A 20,915-nucleotide genomic window follows, 5' to 3' on the forward strand; every position below is an offset into this window, starting at 1 on the left:
TCTTCGACTAAGGCACATTTTTTTCAGCCTTCGCTTTAATATTCGTTTACTTATCAAAATGTCATGATCTTCTGCTAACATTTCAATAATCTCTTGATAATTTAAGCTACGATTGAAATATAATCTAATCCAATGGTTTTCAGGACGCATGGTGACCAGATTGCATTAGCTAAAGTAATCCGGGATGGTTGGGATGTCATTAGAAAGGGCAGAGGTCGAATTATTAATTCGAAATTTCGAATTATTAATTCGAAATAACGAATTAAAAATTTGAATTAACGAATTACTAATTTGAAATTTCGAATTACTAATTTGAAATTTCGAATTATTAATTCGAAATAACGAATTACTAATTCGAAATTTCGAATTATTAATTCGAAATAACGAATTACTAATTCGAAATTTCGAATTACTAATTCGAAATTTCGAATTATGAATTCGAAATAACGAATTACTAATTCGAAATTTCGAATTAATAATTCGAAATTTCGAATTAATAATTCGAAATTTCGAATTAATAATTTGAAATAACGAAATAAATAATTCGAAATTTCGAATTAATAATTCGAAATTTCGAATTATTAATTCGAAATTTCAAATTACTTAAATAAATTCGAAATAACGAATTAATAATTCGAAAAAACGAATTAATAATTCGTTATTTCGAATTTGTGAAAGCAATATTATTTTGTTGTTGGCCCTAATAGGCTTTCGTAGGAAACAGAAACATTTAAAAAAAAACAAAAATTTATACAAAACATTAAAAAATTTGAAAAAATCTACGAAAGCCTATTAGGGCCAACAAAAAAAAATTTTGCTTTCACAAATTCGAAATAACGAATTACTAATTCGAAATTTCGAATTAGTAATTCGAAATTTCGAATTAGTAATTCGTTATTTCGAATTAATAATTCGAAATTTCGAATTAGTAATTCGTTATTTCGAATTAATAATTCGAAATTTCGAATTAGTAATTCGTTATTTCGAATTAATAATTCGAAATTTCAAATTAGTAATTCGAAATTTCAAATTAGTAATTCGTTAATTCAAATTTTTAATTCGTTATTTCGAATTAATAATTCGAAATTTTTTAAGACCTCTGCCCTTTCTAATGACATCCCAACCATCCCGGATTACTTTAGCTAATGCAATCTGGTCACCATGCGTCCTGAAAACCATTGGATTAGATTATATTTCAATCGTAGCTTAAATTATCAAGAGATTATTGAAATGTTAGCAGAAGATCATGATATTTTGATAAGTAAACGAACATTAAAGCGAAGGCTGAAAAAAATGTGCCTTAGTCGAAGAAAACGGCATTCTGACGAACTGGAAGTCGCTGCGTTCATTGAAAGCCAATTACAGACGTCAGGGATGCTACATGGGTACAGGTGGATGCACATTCGTTGCACACAAAATGGGTTAAACATAGATAAAGAGACGGTCAGAATAATTTTAAACCTTCTTGACCCAGAGGGTGTCGAAGCAAGAAGAAGACGACGACTACACAGAAGAATTTATCATGTACCTGGCCCAAACTATATCTGGCATATCGACTCGTACGACAAACTTAAGCCATACGGCATTTGTATAAATGGCTGTATAGACGGATTCTCTAGACACATAATATGGCTAGAAGCTTACTTTACTAGCAGCAATCCAAAAGTTATAGCCGGCTATTACGTAAATTCTGTTCGCCAAAAATGGGTTGCCCAAAGTCTATTAGAACAGATTTCGGAACTGAAAATTCTATTGTTGGTCCAATGCAACAATTTCTTTGTAATGAGAACAGCAGTTTTATACAAGGAACAAGTCAGCATAATCAACGAATTGAGAGTTGGTGGGGCATTCTCAGAAAACACTTTACTCAGTTTTGGATGGACGCTTTTAAACAACAAAAGAATGACGGTAGATATGATGGAGGTCTTATAGACAAATCTTTATTACAATTTTGTTTTATGAAAATTATCCAGGTAAGCAGTACAGCAATTACATTGTGTGCTATGCATTATAGTCCCCAAGTACGACAATTATAATAATAATTTGGGCTTTCGCAACAATTTGAAAAGCAAACAATATTAGCCTAGAATTAAATCACTCCTCTTTTATTTACGATATTGTTTTTTTTTCACGGTCTAAACTGTCATTAAACTATTTGTTTTTACTGTACTGTATTATATTTGCCTTTTTTAAAGGATGAACTGGACACGGTTGCAAATGAGTGGAATGCCCATCGCATCTCAAAATCGAGAAATAGCCATGGTCCGTTTGGACGCCCGACATTGATGTACAATGTACCATACTTATTCGGGGGACAAGAGTGTATTATTCCCGTTGATGTGGCTAAAGTTGAAGTTTGTGAAAGTGAATCCATCTTCAAAAGCCAGATTCCATGCGATAAGGACGTGTTCGACTTATGTTCCATATTCTTGGAAAAAAGGCAGCTGTCGATGCCGAAAACATGTGATGAAGGTTTGCAGTTATACAGCAGTCTTAGAAATATGTTTCTTGACGTCATCTGATCAAATGCCACAGCAAGCACGTGATATCACATTATCATGTTATAAATCGTTTTTTTTATTAATTAATTGTCGCTGTGATATTATTTCCAATACAAAGTTAGAATTGCAACGAACACAATGTAATGAATACAATATAAACAATTATATTTATTTATATTATGTTCAGTTGGTGATGATCAGACAGAATTGTGTTATGTAGCTGTACAATACAGTAAAACAGATGTAATTTAACAACATTTTGTTTATTGAAACTTTAATAACAGTATTTTATTTCTGAAACAATTACAAAAATGTTGGCTACTAAAATTTGATCATAATTTAAAGATATATTGTCCCCCTGAAAAAATATTTTTTTTAATTGTTTTGTTGAATATGTTATTTTAATGTCACATAATAGTTTTTCACTTTCACAAAAAAATGGGTCTGAAAAAAAATTATTTACCTAAGAAAACTGTAATTTAAAGCAAATAAATGGTCAAATTGGCTGGAAGACAATGAGTTTTGGGGTAATTTAACTGTTTAACTGTTTTGTCTTTCTATAGGTGAAATAATTTTTTTTTCTCGTTTTTTTTTCTTATGGAAACAACTTCATTAAAACTGCAAAATGGCCTATTCAAAGTCAGATTTAAAAAATCTTTATTCTTCATGATTTTGGGGGACAATACATCTTTAAAGTTTTCCAAAACCCTTGCCATTTATGATGGCTTCCTCCATTAGAGTTGTGAATTCCAATGGATCGCCATATCCACGGGGGAGGTGTAAATCCAACCCACATGTACTGGCTGTCGGGTGACCTCTCATCTTTCGCTCCTTACTAAAAAAATTTATATGTATCTGGTTGCTAAAACCAAGAGGGGGAATTGAGTCAGCACCAGTAACAAATGTTAGGAAGTCTCCAAGGGATGTCTTTTTATCTAAAATGCATAAAAATAAAAATGTTAAACATTATGAAATAAAAAATGTATACTTTTTTCGTCTACCATTTACCCTTTCACCGCTCTTATTAGCATACTTTCGTTTTGGTACAAGGAATTACAAATAGGGTATAGCGGTATAGTTCTTCAATGTAAAGTTTGTTCGTGAATACACACAACCTTGTTTCTCTCTCGAAGGGCTATATTATATAACTGTAAGGAAATACGGTATTGTATCGTTTCGTTTCGAGCCCTGGGGGTACCTAATTTTACTTTGGATATTCATTCTCAGCCCGAAGGATTGGGGGGGGGGGGTATCTCAAGGTAGACAAGGAGGTCTGCCGTAGAGTAGATAAAACGGTGAGTACCCTGTTGAATCATGGCGAGTGCAGTTATAAGCATGCACAACTTTATTGAGTGATTCCTTCCGGTTGTCCTTCTGGTTTTCGGACAAGGTTCGTAACATTCGAAGCAACGTTCGATTTAACCTTTCCACTTGGCCATTGCCTTGAGGGTGATAAGGTGGGGTACGTGAATGTTAGATCCCAGAGTAAGCTTCAAGATTGGTAAATAAGTGATTTTCAAATTCCCGACCCTGGTCATGGTGCAATGTCTTTGGAAATCAAAATCGCAGTATAAAGTCATTGAAGATTAAGTTGGCTGCAGTTTTACCGCTCTTATTCCTTGTCGGATATGCTTGCGCAAATCGAGTAAAGTGGTCCATAATTACTAAAATATACTCATATCCGCCTTTGCTCTTTTTCAAGTGTACATAATCGATAGAAACAAGTTCAAAGGGTTGAGTCGTAATGATATTGACTAAAGGAGCTCTGGTTATACGAACTGGTTTCTTCTGGATCAGACATCGGCAGATGTGATGTAATCCTCTATTTCTGCTTCCATATGTGGCCAATAAAACCCCTCTCGTGCCATATGTACAACTCGTTCTGGACCAAGTTGTCCCATGTTACTATGCAATTCTGTGTATACTAACTGTTTGTATTTTTCTGGAAGGACGATCTGAGAACGTGTTGTGGTGCAGCGTCGGAGAATACCATCATGTCCAACTTGCAGCTTGTTTCCACTCATGCATGATTGACGTTTTTGTTTTGGTCTCGTTCTTTCTTTCTTTTCGAGTTGGCCAGCGCCCCTTGGCCTTATACTTTAGGACTCTATTAATGGCTGGATCTTGTGTTAGAACTGTCTTTATATCTTCTGGGCAGAGGTTATTAATTAAGGGTCTTAAGGGTTTCTCAATATCTGGATCTATGATCTGACCATGTAGTTAAGCCTTCTGCCTAAGCATTCACACCATGGACTGCCGCTTGCATGACCTCTTCAGATATTTCTTCCGAACACAACTTTTCCAATTGTTTTAGATCAAGCGGGATTCCTGACAAGGTGTCGGCATCCTGATGTATTCGACCTGGTCTATATTTTATCTGAATGATAATCCGCTAATTCTGCTACCCAGCGGTGTCCCGTAGCATTAAGTTTGGCCGTGGTCAATACATAGGTCAATGGATTATTGTCAGTATATATGTAACAGGTTCGTACTATATAGCGTCGTAGCTTTATCGCGTAGTACTTGGGGACTATAATGCATAGCACACAATGTAATTGCTGTACTGCTTACCTGGATAATTTTCATAAAACAAAATTGTAATAAAGATTTGTCTATAAGACCTCCATCATATCTACCGTCATTCTTTTGTTGTTTAAAGGCGTCCATCCAAAACTGAGTAAAGTGTTTTCTGAGAATGCCCCACCAACTCTCAATTCGTTGATTATGCTGACTTGTTCCTTGTATAAAACTGCTGTTCTCATTACAAAGAAATTGTTGCATTGGACCAACAATAGAATTTTCAGTTCCGAAATCTGTTCTAATAGACTTTGGACAACCCATTTTTTGGCGAACAGAATTTACGTAATAGCCGGCTTTAACTTTTGGATTGCTGCTAGTAAAGTAAGCTTCTAGCCATATTATGTGTCTAGAGAATCCGTCTATACAGCCATTTATACAAATGCCGTATGGCTTAAGTTTGTCGTACGAGTCGATATGCCAGATATAGTTTGGGCCAGGTACATGATAAATTCTTCTGTGTAGTCGTCGTCTTCTTCTTGCTTCGACACCCTCTGGGTCAAGAAGGTTTAAAATTATTCTGACCGTCTCTTTATCTATGTTTAACCCATTTTGTGTGCAACGAATGTGCATCCACCTGTACCCATGTAGCATCCCTGACGTCTGTAATTGACTTTCAATGAACGCAGCGACTTCCAGTTCGTCAGAATGCCGTTTTCTTCGACTAAGGCACATTTTTTTCAGCCTTCGATTTAATGTTCGTTTACTTATCAAAATATCATGATCTTCTGCTAACATTTCAATAATCTCTTGATAATTTAAGCTACGATTGAAATATAATCTAATCCAATGGTTTTCAGGACGCATGGTGACCAGATTGCATTAGCTAAAGTAATCCGGGATGGTTGGGATGTCATTAGAAAGGGCAGAGGTCGAATTATTAATTCGAAATTTCGAATTATTAATTCGAAATAACGAATTAAAAATTTGAATTAACGAATTACTAATTTGAAATTTCGAATTACTAATTTGAAATTTCGAATTATTAATTCGAAATAACGAATTACTAATTCGAAATTTCGAATTAATAATTCGAAATAACGAATTACTAATTCGAAATTTCGAATTACTAATTCGAAATTTCGAATTATGAATTCGAAATAACGAATTACTAATTCGAAATTTCGAATTAATAATTCGAAATTTCGAATTAATAATTCGAAATTTCGAATTAATAATTTGAAATAACGAAATAAATAATTCGAAATTTCGAATTAATAATTCGAAATTTCGAATTATTAATTCGAAATTTCAAATTACTTAAATAAATTCGAAATAACGAATTAATAATTCGAAAAAACGAATTAATAATTCGTTATTTCGAATTTGTGAAAGCAATATTATTTTTTTGTTGGCCCTAATAGGCTTTCGTATAAATCAGTTAAAAAAAAATAAAATTACTTATTATAGACACAATATATATATGTTACCAAATTAATACGCTCTGTTTGAGCGTACTCTCTGTGTAATATACTACCGTTGGATATATTCCACAACAGCATAGCGTCGCGTTCCGCCTGGCTGCACACCGTAAACAGAGATGGCCGGTGTAAGATTTAAATGTGTCCGGTGTTTGAAAGTGTCCACTGGACAATTTTCAGCATTGAATAGTGTAATACCAGCTGTTGAAAATGGCTGCAACCACCCGGGCAGCTTTCATCGATAAAAAAGTAGGACCATCGACATCGACATCATATTAACCCCGTAAAAACTAGGGCACTGGACGGTCACCAACTCCCGTTAGGGTAATTATAATTCCTTAGAATACCAACTTGAATCGCAAAATATCAAGTCGATTGAAATAAATATTACTATTATTATATCTGGAGACATATAGTCTAATCAAATTAAATTGTTTGTTTTTGATTGAGTATATACAACCTGTTGTCAATTTGAAGTAAATCTGACAACTTGAAAAAATATATAGCCTACCGGTACTGTATTATTATTTCTAGGGAATGAATATCACTAAATCATATAGGCATAGGGCCTACCTATTTTCGTTCTCTCGAAATATTATTTCATTGGAATTCGAATTACTAATTCGCGAGAGAACGAAATAATTTCCCTCGAAATTATTTCGTTCTCTCGATCATTCCTTGTCTCGAAGTAGTAATTCATTTTTTATATTGTTCAGTTCTTGAAATCTTATTTTGTTCTCCCTAAATATATTTGTTCCCTCAAAATATTTTTCAGTTCTCAAAATATTATTTTGTAATATTCATAATACTGTTACTAATTTAATAATATTAACTGATAACAAAAGTGCTTTAAACAAGTAAGTTCGTCATTGTTAAAGTGAGTTCTTTTTCATTATATTTTTTTTCACAGATGCCTGATTTTTGGTTTTATTTAATAAAACATTGAATTGATTAGTCACAATATTTTATTTGTTTCTAGAGATTTTACATTATTTATTTATTTATCTAAAATACATTTGAAAAATATTGTTGATGCATATTACCAAAAAATATTTATTTTTTTATATTTTATATTGCAAAATAAACACCTTAATTGCGCATCAAAATTATTCGTTCACTCAAGGGTATTTCGGTTTTTTGTATTTTTCGAATAATCTCTAAAAAAAAAACGTCCACCTCTCCTAAGGGACCACTTCTCATAATTCCGTAACGACCACCTTTCGCAAATTACCACCTCTATTGAGGTGGTCACTTACGGGAGGTGTAGTCGGTAAAAGAAGTGGTCGTCTACGAGCGGTGGTAGTTTATGAAAGCAGTCCGTTATGAGAGGTGGTTACCCCTTCAGGAGGTTGTCCATTGTGAGAAGCGGTCCTTTAACAGAGGTAGTCCCTTTTAAATATTAAAGGTGGTCGCTAACAAGGGTGGTTGCTTACGATCAGAGTGCTAAGTTTTGAAAGCTGATCACTTACGAGAGGTGGATAGACTGACGACAAGTAGAGAAATACATTTGCACATGATTTAGACATTTTTAATTCAACATTTATTAGTTTCTATCAATGGTATAACAATACAATAAAAAGAATGATAATTTATAATGAGAAAATACAAAAAATACCATTAATAGAGGATCTTGCAAGAAGAGAATACTTGTCACGCAAGACCCATAAACAAAAGAAAAAAATACATTTGTATATAATTATTAAATAAAATAAAAAAAAGTCATGACAAAAACATTTTGAAGGTCTAGTTTGAGTACAATGATAACAAATTACTTTTAAGTTTTTTACGAAAAGTTGGGAGAGAGGAAGAGTTAACAATACTAGTATCTAATTGATTCCAAATTAAAGGGCCAGAAACATAAATAAAGTGAGAAGAACTAGTTAATCTTACAAAAGGAATAGTTAACTGAAACTTATGAACAGTACTTCTTAAATTATGACCATGGTTGAAATCAGCAGTGTTAAATAAATTCATCATGGGAGAAGGAAGATTGTTAGAAAAATATTGAAAGACAAAAGAGGCACTTTAGGTTTGTAAAATATATAATATTTTATTAGCTGGCGATATTAACTACATTAGCTGTGAGGCAATTTTCGTTACTACATTACCTGTTGAGTTGTATATGAGTATAATGTTGATTTTTATTTGATAAATAAGCTGTTGGTGTTTCTACATCATTAGCTAGTTCTAGGTTTTATTATATGGGTGGATTTGACTTTTCTACACTAGCAGTTTTGAACAGGGCCTACTGTGTTTAAATGGAATGCTACAAGTTGTATTATTTTTTTTTATTTATCGTTTTGTGTACTAAAGTGGCAGCATAATCAGTATTTATTTTTACCAGATGTCCAACAAGGGTAATGTCCCAATTGGTAATTGCCACAATTGTCAGGTCAACCTCAAAACAGCGGCTCTCGGGACCGGGAGAGTTGTATGATTTGTTTTTATTATTATTTTTTTTTTAATGCGCCTTGAGCACTCTGTGGTATGTGTGCTATAAAAATCCTGTTATTATTATTTGTTATTATTATTTCACCTTTTAGTCGTGTCTGTCTTAAAGTAAAGTGATCTTTAATTGGAAGAGGACCAGTACAATTACTTGTTTTTAATCACATGATTATAAACTATTTATTCCTCTTGTCTGTGCTCGTACAAAATAATAAAACGGTCGCTAATTGGAAGTGTATTAAAGTAAAGTGATCTTTAATTGGAAGAGGACCAGTACAATTACTTGTTTTTTATCACATGATTATAAACTATTTATTCCTCTTGTCTGTACTCATACAAAATAATAAAACGGTCGCTAAATGGAAGTGTTTAAATTGAAGTGATCTTTAATTGGAAGAGGACCAGTACAATTACTTGTTTTTTATCACATGATTATAAACTATTTCTTCTTCTTGTCTTTATTCATACAAAATAATATAACGGTCGCTAATTAGAGGTGTCTTAAAGTAAAGTGATTTTTAATTGGAAGCGGACCAGTACATTTACTTAATTTTGTCACATAATTAAACTATTAATTATTCTTACCTTTACTCATACCAATTAATAAAAATGGTCGCTAATTAGAGGTGTCTTAAAGTAAAGTGATCTTTATTTGGAAGCGGACCAGTACAGTTACTTAATTTTGTCACATAATTAAAACTATTAATTATTATTGTCTTTACTCATACCAATTAATATAATGGTCGCTAATTGGAGGTGTTTTAGGTAAAGTGATTTTTAATGGAAGAGGACCACTTCATTTACTTGTTTTTGTCATATACTTAACAATTATTTATTCTTTTTGTCTTTATTAATACTAAATAATATAATGGTCGCTAATTGGAGGTTTCTTTAAGTAAAGTGATCTATAACTGGAAGAGGACTAGTACAGTTACTTAATTTTGTCACTATCATAATTAAAACTATGTATTCTTCTTGTATTTAGTCCTACCAATTAATAAAATGGTCGCTAATTAGAGGTGTCTTAAAGTAAAGTGACCTTTAATTGGAAGCGGACCAGTACATTTACTTAATTTTGTCACATAATTAAACTATTAATTATTCTTGCCTTTACTCATACCAATTAATAAAAATGGTCACTAATTAGAGGTGTCTTAAAGTAAAGTGATCTTTAATTGGAAGCGGACCAGTCAGTACAGTTACTTAATTTTGTCACATAATTAAAACTATTAATTATTATTGTCTTTACTCATACCAATTAATAAAATGGTCGCTAATTGGAGGTGTTTTAAGTAAAGTGGTCCTTTATTGAAAGAGGGCCAGTACAATTACTTGTTTTTTGTCACATAATTAATAACTATATATTCTTCTTGCTTTATTAATACTAAATAATATAATGGTCGCTAATTGGAGGTTTCTTTAAGTAACGTGATCTATAACTGGAAGAGGACTAGTACAGTTATTTAATTTTGTCACTATCATAATTAAAACTATGTATTCTTCTTGTATTTACTTCTACCAATTAATAAAAATGGTCGCTAATTAGAGGTGTCTTAAAGTAAAGTGACCTTTAATTGGAAGCGGACCAGTACATTTACTTAATTTTGTCACATAATTAAACTATTAATTATTCTTGCCTTTACTCATACCAATTAATAAAAATGGTCATTAATTTGAGGTGTCTTAAAGTAAAGTGATCTTTAATTGGAAGCGGACCAGTCAGTACAGTTACTTAATTTTGTCACATAATTAAAACTATTAATTATTATTGTCTTTACTCATACCAATTAATAAAATGGTCGCTAATTGGAGGTGTTTTAAGTAAAGTGGTCCTTTATTGAAAGAGGTCCAGTACAATTACTTGTTTTTTGTCACATAATTAAAAACTATATATTCTTCTTGCTTTATTAATACTAAATAATATAATGGTCGCTAATTGGAGGTGTTTTAGGTAAAGTGATTTTTAATTGGAAGAGGAACACTTCATTTACTTGTTTTTGTCACATACTTAACAATTATTTATTCTTCTTGTCTTTTCACATACCATATAATATAATGGTCCCTAATTGGAGGTGTTTAGGCAAAGCGATCTTTAATTAGAAAAAAAAAATTTGTTTGGCATCATTAAGTATTATTGGTTATTAAAAGAAGACAAGACAAGTGCAGGCGTGATAAAAACAACCACCTATCATAAAACGTATGATACAGTATTTAATAGTGGACGCATTTCAATCCATGGGTCAGACATTATTAAACGGGCCGGACAGCATTAAATTGTTGAAAAACGCCCACGAACCCGTTGAAACATGCAACTGGACACTATCCAATGCTGAAAAGTGTCCACCCGGACACTTTTGAATGCTGGACACAATTCAATCTTACACCGGCTCTGACACCGTATAAATAAAGAGTTACGACATTGAAAATTAGAAGCCATTTTTGTGTCAAAGAATTCGCACGCTGAAGGCGCGCGCGTTTCTTTTGTTTAGCGTTTTCCTATAGTTCATGCATTATTTTTAGATTTTTTTGTCTATGAAATAACGCTTGTATTCCGTTTTTATTTTAGTAATTAATTTTATTAATGGTATTAATTTGGTAAACATATATATATTGTGTCTATAATAACAAAAGAATAAATGCTAGGGCCTACAGGCAAGTCAGGATACATCAAAGCATGAACCAATACAAAAAACACACACATTCACCTCTCTTTTTATACATGGCTCTCTGTACTGTGTGTTTTTGACACAAACTTTCAGAGACTCGTTCATCATTTCATTTGTAATAATTTGCCTTTTTATTTTAATATTGTTCATACCCTATTCAATATATTAACAAATATATCCACGATACTTTATTATTTTATTTAGTCATCAAAGCATGCATTATGAATTGAAAATATTACATAATTGTTATTAATAATAGGACGTAGTCCCCGTAGTTATGGGATGTTTCGTTCCAAAATCAATCAATCGAACTTTATAATGTACTAGCGCACGCGCGCGCAATATTCTTTGCCGCAAGTACTTCTGTACGCTGTGCACATCGATATTTCACCGTAAAATGTGCAATTACATTTTTTTAAATATAAGAAAAAGTTTAAAGTATTTTCTTGCTCCTATACTTTACATGCAATAACGGAGACAAGTTTGACACAAATTGATCTGCATATCACGTGGCTATAATCCAATGTCGTAACTCTTTATATATATGGCTCTGACCGTAAAGATTGTATAGCGCCGCTTAAGCTTGGTTCCCACTAGAACGTAACGCAAGGACGTAAACGCAACGCAAGCGTTTTAACCAATGACAAGCGAAGTTATAGACAGTTAGCAATCACAAGCGAATAAGTCATCGCTTGTGATTGGTCAATTCACTTGCGTTGCGTTACGTCCTTGTGTTGCGTCGCTAGTGGGAACCACGCTTTAGCAGTGCTATACAAATTGTTTTCATGATGGAAAAAAAAGTGGGATGAACCCACATAAGACAAAAAAACTAAATTACAAGAAAACATTATTTAAAAAAATATCAACAGAATAGAAGGCATGCGTCAACAACACAAACGTGGCCACAAACTTTTTTTATTATTTCTGTACAAATTTGGTTTTTGTTTATTTAAATTTAATTAAATGGCAATCATCAATATGCCTCTAAAATGTAATTAAAACTGCCCTGCACTGCAAAAATTGTTAATGTATAATATACAATTCACAATTACAATATTTAAACAAAAGAAGAGGGTTCTTCTTGGCATCCATAGGCATACACACAGACCAGTTGAACGTTCAGGAACAATTAAGATATACACAATTAATTTTAAATAAAATATGTACATAATGGTAAAATCGAGGGCGAGACATTCCTCCTGGAATGGAAAGGCCTTTACTCACTGATGACGTCTTAACGACGGTGCGTATTCCATGGTTTTAAGCGCACAAAAGTGTCCCACCACAGAAGTATACCAGTATTATATACAAAAGAGGAGGGACACCGTTCGTCTTTGGTCTTCCGGAGGAAATAAACCGCGAAGAGCGACTCTTTGTATAATAATTTTAATTACTAATTAATATAATTTCTTTAGTTTCTTAATATAGTTTTGGGAGTTTAATTCAGTATTTTTATAGAGCGCATTAGTTCTAAATATTTGTCCGTGAATATCGATATGGAAGTTATGGAAAATGTATACACATTTTCGTTGAATTTCTAATTGTGTTTTTGCGCATCCCAACATTTACGCCGAGTATACCGGAAGATCAATCCCATACTCACCATTAGTTAAATCTGAAACGTCTACCAATTATGACGTCTGTTTTCACTGAATCAACAACAAACATAACAATGAGAGGCAACATTGTCTGGCATTATTGCCAATTGCTGCCTCTCATCATTCCTACTACCAAACTGATTATAATCAACCCTACCAGAGCGCGCATCAACGTGACATTTTTAACGAATTTCCATCTGACACCTCCACAAAAATTACCCTCAAAAGCACCAAAACACAAGTGCTTTAATTATCAGAAACGCATTATAGCATAATTTCCGACAAGCATATGCATTGGCCACAATTTGTTGATACAACTCAGTCAAGGTGTAGGCATACTATATGTTCTTACATTACAAGAGTGACGTGTAATCTCAGTCAGATTGTTGCCTTGGTCAGATGTCGCGCGCACCCATCCCACCGTTTCGAATAATAAACGCCCCGCTTGGAATAATTGATACTTGTATTTTATCTTTTGTTATTAATAAATGTATGTTTATATCGAAGGAATTGACTATCGGGATCCGCCACTGGTCAATCAGCATTATAAAAATCTTCATTAATAAATTAAATGAACCAAACCATACACAAAATCTAAACAGATCAATCCAGATTAAGCCAAATTCAAATAATGTTTAACATTAATCGTGTATAAAATAATCCCATGATTATGACTCATGACAATGAGTTTAAGATCTATGGTCATTAGGTCTGCTGTATTTTATATTGCTTGTTCAGTTGTTGTTGTTAGTTCCAAGTTGTTCACGAATATATAGGCCTATGTGTATTGTTTTGCTTGTGTTTCTCTGCCAAGAAAAAAGTACATGATTATACTGTACTATATGAATGACTTAATAAATAGAATCTGGTAGGACTAGGAGGATAATAAAGTTTGGGTTTTCGTTGCATTTGTGTGTGAGGGCGGGATTGCATACTGGAGTAAACTATTTTGTTTTAACAAACACGCATTTTATCACGAGATCATCGATTCGATCTGCGTCGTCGATCGTCTCCTCTGGCTGCTGGCTGATGCTGCTGATCAACTCTGAAAACTAGGCCTAGCTAGGAGACAGTAGTACGAATTAATTTAATTTATCATGTCTGTAGCCCGTGTAGCATATGTTTCATCGTCAATAATAACAGCAATAGTAGTTGGTATACGTAAGTATGTTTTTTTTAAAAATATTGCTTAAGATTAGAAAAGAAGATTAGCCTAGAATGAAATGAAACTTGAAAGAAAGGCAAAAAAGGCCTAGGCCTAGCCATATAGGCCTAGCCTAGCAGGGCCTAGGAGCCCCTAGCCTAGCCGCCGCCTTCTACCTAGAGTCTGCTAGTACTAGTAGGCTAGCCTACTAGCTAGGATAGTAGGTAAGGTAAGCTAGGCTAGGCCTAATAGGGCCTAGCTAAGGATTTGCGATAAAAAAAAAGGGCTGTGAAGCTTTCTAAAACATGTCAAATTGTATAGAATAAAATCTTATTCTTGAGAACATTTTGAGATCAAGACTTGGCGCTTGTTGCATTTCGCACACGTCTTTTATTACGACTCCAAATTTGTAAAGTAATTTTATCATCAATACCGTTACCACACATTACTACTATTAGAATTAGGTCTCATCATAAGTACTTTTACGAAGGAGAATCACAGAAAGAGTAACAGATAAATCCTTTATTTTTTAACGCTGTTGCTACAGATACGGTACCGTATCCATGCTTTTAAAAACTAAAGATACGGTAATTATAGAGGGCGCTTCCGTTTGCTAAAAGTACGGTAAAATTGCATTCCTAAAACTTGTACCTAAATATAAAATTCGTTCCTAAATATAAAACTCGTTCCTAAATATTAAACTCCTTCCTAAATATTAAACTCCTTCCTAAATATTAAAAACCTAACCCTCTAAATAATCTCTCTTAAATTAAAAACTAAAAAAAAAATTAAAAAAAAGACGTCAAGAAGAGTATCGAACCTCCAACCCCTTAAGCCAAAGCCTCATCACGGGATCCAGTCAAGTCGCCCCATCGCAAAGTCGCCCCATACAAAGTCGCCCAATACAAAGTCGCCCAATACAAAGTCGCCCCATCGCAAAGTCGCCCCAAAACAAAGTCGCCCCGGCACAGTCGCCCCATCGCAAAGTCGCCCCATCGCAAAGTCGCCCCATTACAAAGTCGCCCCATCGCAAATTCGCCCAATCGCAAAGTCGCCCCATCGCAAAGTCGCCCACGGTTTTAATCATATTGGTTGCGTTTGATATCGATTGCGTTGTTACTTTGGTTGCGCTAAATGTCGTATACAGTATAATGTTTATCCTATATACATAATTTGTGTTTTAATTTTTATTTTACAGGTTTTAATGGAGTGATGTGCTTTTTAAAAATCATTAAAAAAATAGTCCCTTGTTTGAAAGTTCTAAAAAGATTATCCCTGATTTATAGTTTCGAAAATGTTAATTTAATATGATTTTAAAATTAGTTACCACTGCCAGAGCCACAATTACGAATCTTTCTTCAACCTACGCGTGGATACCAGCTAATTTTTTAGGATAATATAATAAATGTATAAATGTGTAGTAGCCTAGGCCTTCCTATAGATTTACAGTAGTTAAAACAATAACAGTGTTGTAAGACAATGAGTGTTATAGGCTACTTATTGATCATTTTGCATTCATTGACAAGTTATGTGTCTTAATTAATTTATAATGACTTTTCAAAATAAAGAAATAAAAAAAAAAGGATTTCATCGCCGATATGATTGTTTTACACGCAGGTATTTTAGTAAAATTAAAACGCTACATTTTGACCATGGAAAAACCATCGTACAGTATCGTGTGCGTGTTTTTTAAAAAGGGGAATCCCCGACGGTCAGCAGAAAGACGGCGCAGCTCCGATTGGTTTCAGAGAATGTTTCAGATGGCGAGTCGCCTTTTATTCAACAGCACAATGATCATTTTACTGAAGAAATTCTTTTCAACCCTTTTGGTTAGGCCTAGAACATTCTAATTATCATGCCTAATAAATATCCTCATATCGGGTATTTATTTAATTTTAAATTAAACAAGACCGTGAAAAGAGGCACGGAATAATACGTACACGGACGTACGACGAATACACACACGCACGTCATCATTTACGACATATAGTGGTGATATGATGCAATTTTATAATGGATATAATGATGGGATTGTCTTTCCAGGCTTACAATCAATGTTCATTACGTAATACTATGTATAGTAAACTGAATGTTTATAAATAGTTTTACGTGATTTGTTGCATATAAAATAAAAGACACAGACGTAGCCTACGTTTCCTATAAAATATTTCACATTTAAATAATTATGTACTGTTAAATGACATTATGCTGGATAATATTATAATCTTAAACTATGTTTACCTAATAATAATAATACATATTCATCGACCAAAGTAAAAATAATCTAGATCGTATAACATCATTTTATCGCGACCAAATTTAAACGCGACCGATTTTGAACGCGACTGATATCATCGTAAAACTCCGGCGGGGTTTCCCCATCTTCAGATGGTGCGTTTGTAGTGCGACAACGGCGGAGTAATTACGGGGGTTTCCCTCTGGTAAGCTAGCACGTTAGTGCGACCGCGGAGTGATTAGTCGGGGGCTTCCTCTCTGATGATGGTGGTGCGTGCCGATCGTGTGACCTGAGACTACATGGCGGGGCTTCCCCTTTTTATGCCTACACGTTCCGTGTTATTTTGTGTATCGTTGAGACATTTTACGCACTTGTAAACTATTTTTTAACGTTTTGGGGCGACTTTGCGATAGGGCGACTTTGTGATGGGGCGACTTTGCGATGGGGCGACTTTGCGATGGGCGAATTTGCGATGGGGCGACTGTGTCGGGGCGACATTGCGATGGGGCGACTGTGTAAGGGGCGACTTTGTATGGGGCGACTTTGCGATGGGGCGACTTGACTAGCATCCCTCATCACATGCCCACTAGGCTACACAGCTGTCTTGCAGGAAACCAATGCAATAACCTATTTGATTAACATCCACATTACATAGCGCCCTCTATAATTACCGTACCTTTAGTTTTTAAAAGCATGGATACGGTACCGTATCTTTAGCCACAACGATTTTCTAAATTGATGAATTTTACAGACGTGTTTCGCCTACTCAAAGTTCAATATACATTTTCGCTGTTTATATAGTAAACCAAAGAGCTAGAGATATTTAGTAAACAATCATATGTTGCGGTTAAAACATTTCATGAAACCATATCAGAGCTGCGCTTTATACATTGGTAGTTTCCTCTACAACAGCCTACATACATGTTTTTGCCTACCTACATGTTTTTGCTGACCAGAGAGTACCATTTAAAACAAAAATCGCATACAATAATTGGTTTTCATAGCGAACAAATTTGTCTAGAACACCAATGTTATAAGATTGATGCTCACAGACTTGAATTGTATTTTTATGAATTAGTATGTCTATTTTAAACTATGAACAATTATACATATAATAATTCTATAACTTTCATTGTTTTTTTTTTATTAGAAACACAGATCACTAAAAACAGTATACTTTTAAGTTTTACCTACCATTTAATTTATTGAAAGTATTCTTGTTATCCACAGTGCTTTACTATACTTTAACTGATCAACTTTATAGGATTGACATAGGATGGTAAGTATTGTATTTATCAAACATTTCCACATGTCTACAGTAGGTTAATCATTATTCTAACTTTTTTTTTATATTATTTCTTTTTTTTGTTATTTATTTATCAATCTTTATCCATTTAAGTTAATGTTTTACAGTTCTGAATTTTTTCTAATTAATTCATTGCTAAATAGTTACTATGGAATTGTATTGAATTCTATCTATCTAAGTACAGACTTACTAATAATCTGCATTCCTTTATTGATAAAATTAATAAATAAAAAGGTAAATATATGTTGTTCTTTTTGTGCAGGTTTTTGACTTCACTCTCCCCCTACATGTGGGCTAACTTGGGTATTGAATGTTGTTTTTTTTTTGCAGGTTTTTGACTTCACTCTCCCCCTACATGTGGGCTAACTTGGGTATTGCTTCATCAATATCATTTTCGGTTGTAGGAGCAGCATGGTATGTAGTTTAATACAATATCTCTATTAAACAGTAACAAATAGTATTGCTTCATTTCATGATTAAGCGAAATACTGAATCTCCTCCTCAGATTTAAAATTATAATATATACCATATATTTGTTGTATTTGCATGCATTTCTTTAATCATGGACCATTTGTAAGAACATTATTTTTAATGAAAATGTCATCTATGTAAAATAAGTTTATAAATAAATTAAAAAAAATTTCCCTCTATCACTCAATGAATTTAATTTAGTAAGTACATTTTAAAAAGAACATTTCTCAAATTGTTTTTTTTTTTGTAGGGGAATATTCACCACTGGAACAAGCATTGTTGGTGGAGGCGTCAAAACACCTCGAATAAAAACAAAAAATCTTATTAGGTACAGCATTTTTTATATCATACTTCAGTTCAATAAAATTATAAATAGTGATTTGAAGATAATTGAAATTTTAGTGATTTTCACTGTAATAAAAAGTTAACCAAATATTTGTGATATATATTTCAGTATAATTTTTTGTGAAGCTGTTGCAATTTATGGTATAATAATTGCTATAGTTGTATCTAATCAACTTGAACAGTATGACACAACCAGCACCGATCCAGAATATCTTCTTAAGAATTATACTGCTGGTACGTATTATTCATATTTCTCAATCAAAGATTTAATTAGTATGATTGAATTTTCAGGTTTTTAATTATTTAATTTATTAAAATATGCACTAGTGGATGCTCATAGGTGGTGCTATGGTTTGAGTGTTTTAATTGTGGATTGTCTAATCTGTTTTTTTTTTACATCTTTTTTTTTAGGCTATGCTATGTTTGGAGCTGGTTTAACTGTGGGATTGTCAAATTTGTTTTGTGGAATATGTGTTGGAATTGTTGGTAGTGGTGCAGCCTTGGCAGATGCTCAAAACCCATCACTTTTTGTGAGAGTTTTGATTGTTGAAATCTTTGGAAGTGCAATTGGATTATTTGGCGTTATAATAGGAATCCTACAGGTATGTCAAAATTAATACATGACAAATATGTAAACCTTTCTAAAATGTTTAATTTAACACAATGTTATTCTTTGCTTGTTGATATTTATGAGTATTCTATTGTTTTTTTAGACAACAAAGTTTGGATTTGAAGCAGCTTCATAAAGTGAAGAGCAAACATGATATTACTTTTTGGATTTGTGCACTGTTCACATAAATAATCCAACAATTCTGGAATGGTGCAGTATGTGTCTAGTCTAATTGGTTAAATAATAGTTATATATATATATATATAGTTATTAATTGTTGTCTACCCTGTGTGATGTCATTGAATGGAGTAGGATAGCGGTTGTGTGGTTTAATTAACCTATAATGAACAGTGTCAGGAGGGAAACAGACATTGAAGCTGTTCTCTTTGGGTGTACATCATTGTGACACTATAAAACAAATAATGAATCGTTTTTATTCAACCTATAGACATGCTATAATATAGGCTTCCATGTTTTGTAAATTGGCATCTAGGGTAGATGTAATATTATTAATAATGGTCAAAATACATCTTAGTCACAATATATCTTAGTTGGTTATTCATGTTTTTAAATATTATTACTTCAGTTGGTGTTTATCTCTTTGAACTGTAAATTAAACAAGTACAGTAAATAGTTATAGAATATAAGTTGTATAATAATTAATTATTTTCAAGATTAGTATTGTAAAATAATGATACCAGCATTACTGTATCATAATACATTACCAATAGGAAAACTGATATTATGTGTATATTATGATAATATATTGATTCATATTTAATTGTTAGACCTACTCGTTATTGTAACCAATCATTTCGTGAATGTGATCGATTTAAACATGACCAAAATGATCATAAACCACAATTAGTGAACAAAACTCCAATAGTCACTCTAAGAGTATACATAGTTATATATTATTATCATGGAGCTATACAATTATATCTAACTCCATGTTATGTATTTTAACTCAGATATGTGCCAAGGTTGGTACTTTGAGTAATGTTAATAATAAACTAAAGCTGGCTGTAGGTGTGTAGTAAATTATTTCAAGGGAAATGGGAGTTGTCTGGTGAATTCTAGCATAATTTAGCCTAACAAGACAGACACCAAATTAAATGTCGACTTTTAAAAATCATGTTGAAATACAAGGTATTTATAGACCTTTATAGTGAACTTAACTGAAGTCCTGTCTATCATTACATCATCATTTGAAAGACGGTAGTCATGGCTTTGCTTAAATATGCGATTCTTGGAGAGAGTGCTATGTTTTGACGAAATATGTGAATAAAATATGTAATTTATGGACAAAATAACACACGGACTTGAATCAGGTCTAAGATCAAATGTTTCCGACAGAACGTGGACTGCGTTGCTAAATAAGCAAAGACTTCTTATCGGTGCTGCTTGCATTTGAGCTGCCCAGTGTAACGTTACGAAACAACATTCAAATTTAGTGACTTCTATTTTATATCACTGTGCTCCAATGGTGCCAGATTGGGTCCGCTTGAACATAGTGTATTAACATATGAAAAAATAGTAACTTTTTATTTTATATTACTGTGGTCCACTGGTGCCAAATTGGGTCCTGGTGA

General features: G+C 33.1%; 2 protein-coding genes across 2 annotated transcripts; both read left to right on the forward strand.

Moving 5' to 3' along the window:
* The first annotated feature begins 1,341 nt into the window (after positions 1 to 1,341).
* Positions 1,342 to 2,564, forward strand: LOC140052337 (uncharacterized). Its single transcript, XM_072097858.1, has 2 exons — positions 1,342 to 1,973; positions 2,196 to 2,564. The coding sequence occupies exons 1-2, from the start codon at positions 1,704 to 1,706 to the stop codon at positions 2,520 to 2,522; spliced, it is 597 nt and encodes a 198-aa protein (XP_071953959.1). The 5' UTR covers positions 1,342 to 1,703; the 3' UTR covers positions 2,523 to 2,564.
* Positions 2,565 to 14,170: 11,606 nt separating this feature from the next.
* Positions 14,171 to 20,351, forward strand: LOC140051740 (V-type proton ATPase 21 kDa proteolipid subunit c''-like). Its single transcript, XM_072097035.1, has 7 exons — positions 14,171 to 14,372; positions 17,822 to 17,870; positions 18,228 to 18,311; positions 18,619 to 18,696; positions 18,823 to 18,947; positions 19,125 to 19,315; positions 19,427 to 20,351. The coding sequence occupies exons 1-7, from the start codon at positions 14,309 to 14,311 to the stop codon at positions 19,457 to 19,459; spliced, it is 624 nt and encodes a 207-aa protein (XP_071953136.1). The 5' UTR covers positions 14,171 to 14,308; the 3' UTR covers positions 19,460 to 20,351.
* The last annotated feature ends 564 nt before the right edge of the window (positions 20,352 to 20,915 follow it).

This window comes from Antedon mediterranea, chromosome 6 (assembly GCF_964355755.1).
Source record: "Antedon mediterranea chromosome 6, ecAntMedi1.1, whole genome shotgun sequence".
In the NCBI taxonomy this organism is placed as follows: domain Eukaryota; kingdom Metazoa; phylum Echinodermata; class Crinoidea; order Comatulida; family Antedonidae; genus Antedon; species Antedon mediterranea.

Excerpts from the sequence above, each read along its gene's own strand:
- LOC140052337 (XM_072097858.1), top strand. The coding sequence starts at position 1,704 with ATGGGTTGCCCAAAGTCTATTAGAACAGATTTCGGAACTGAAAATTCT. Across the intron at positions 1,974-2,195 it reads GTTTTATGAAAATTATCCAG|GATGAACTGGACACGGTTGC; the intron begins GTAAGCAGTACA and ends CCTTTTTTAAAG.
- LOC140051740 (XM_072097035.1), top strand. The coding sequence starts at position 14,309 with ATGTCTGTAGCCCGTGTAGCATATGTTTCATCGTCAATAATAACAGCA. Across the intron at positions 17,871-18,227 it reads TATAGGATTGACATAGGATG|GTTTTTGACTTCACTCTCCC; the intron begins GTAAGTATTGTA and ends TTTTTTTTGCAG. Across the intron at positions 18,697-18,822 it reads AAAACAAAAAATCTTATTAG|TATAATTTTTTGTGAAGCTG; the intron begins GTACAGCATTTT and ends TATATATTTCAG.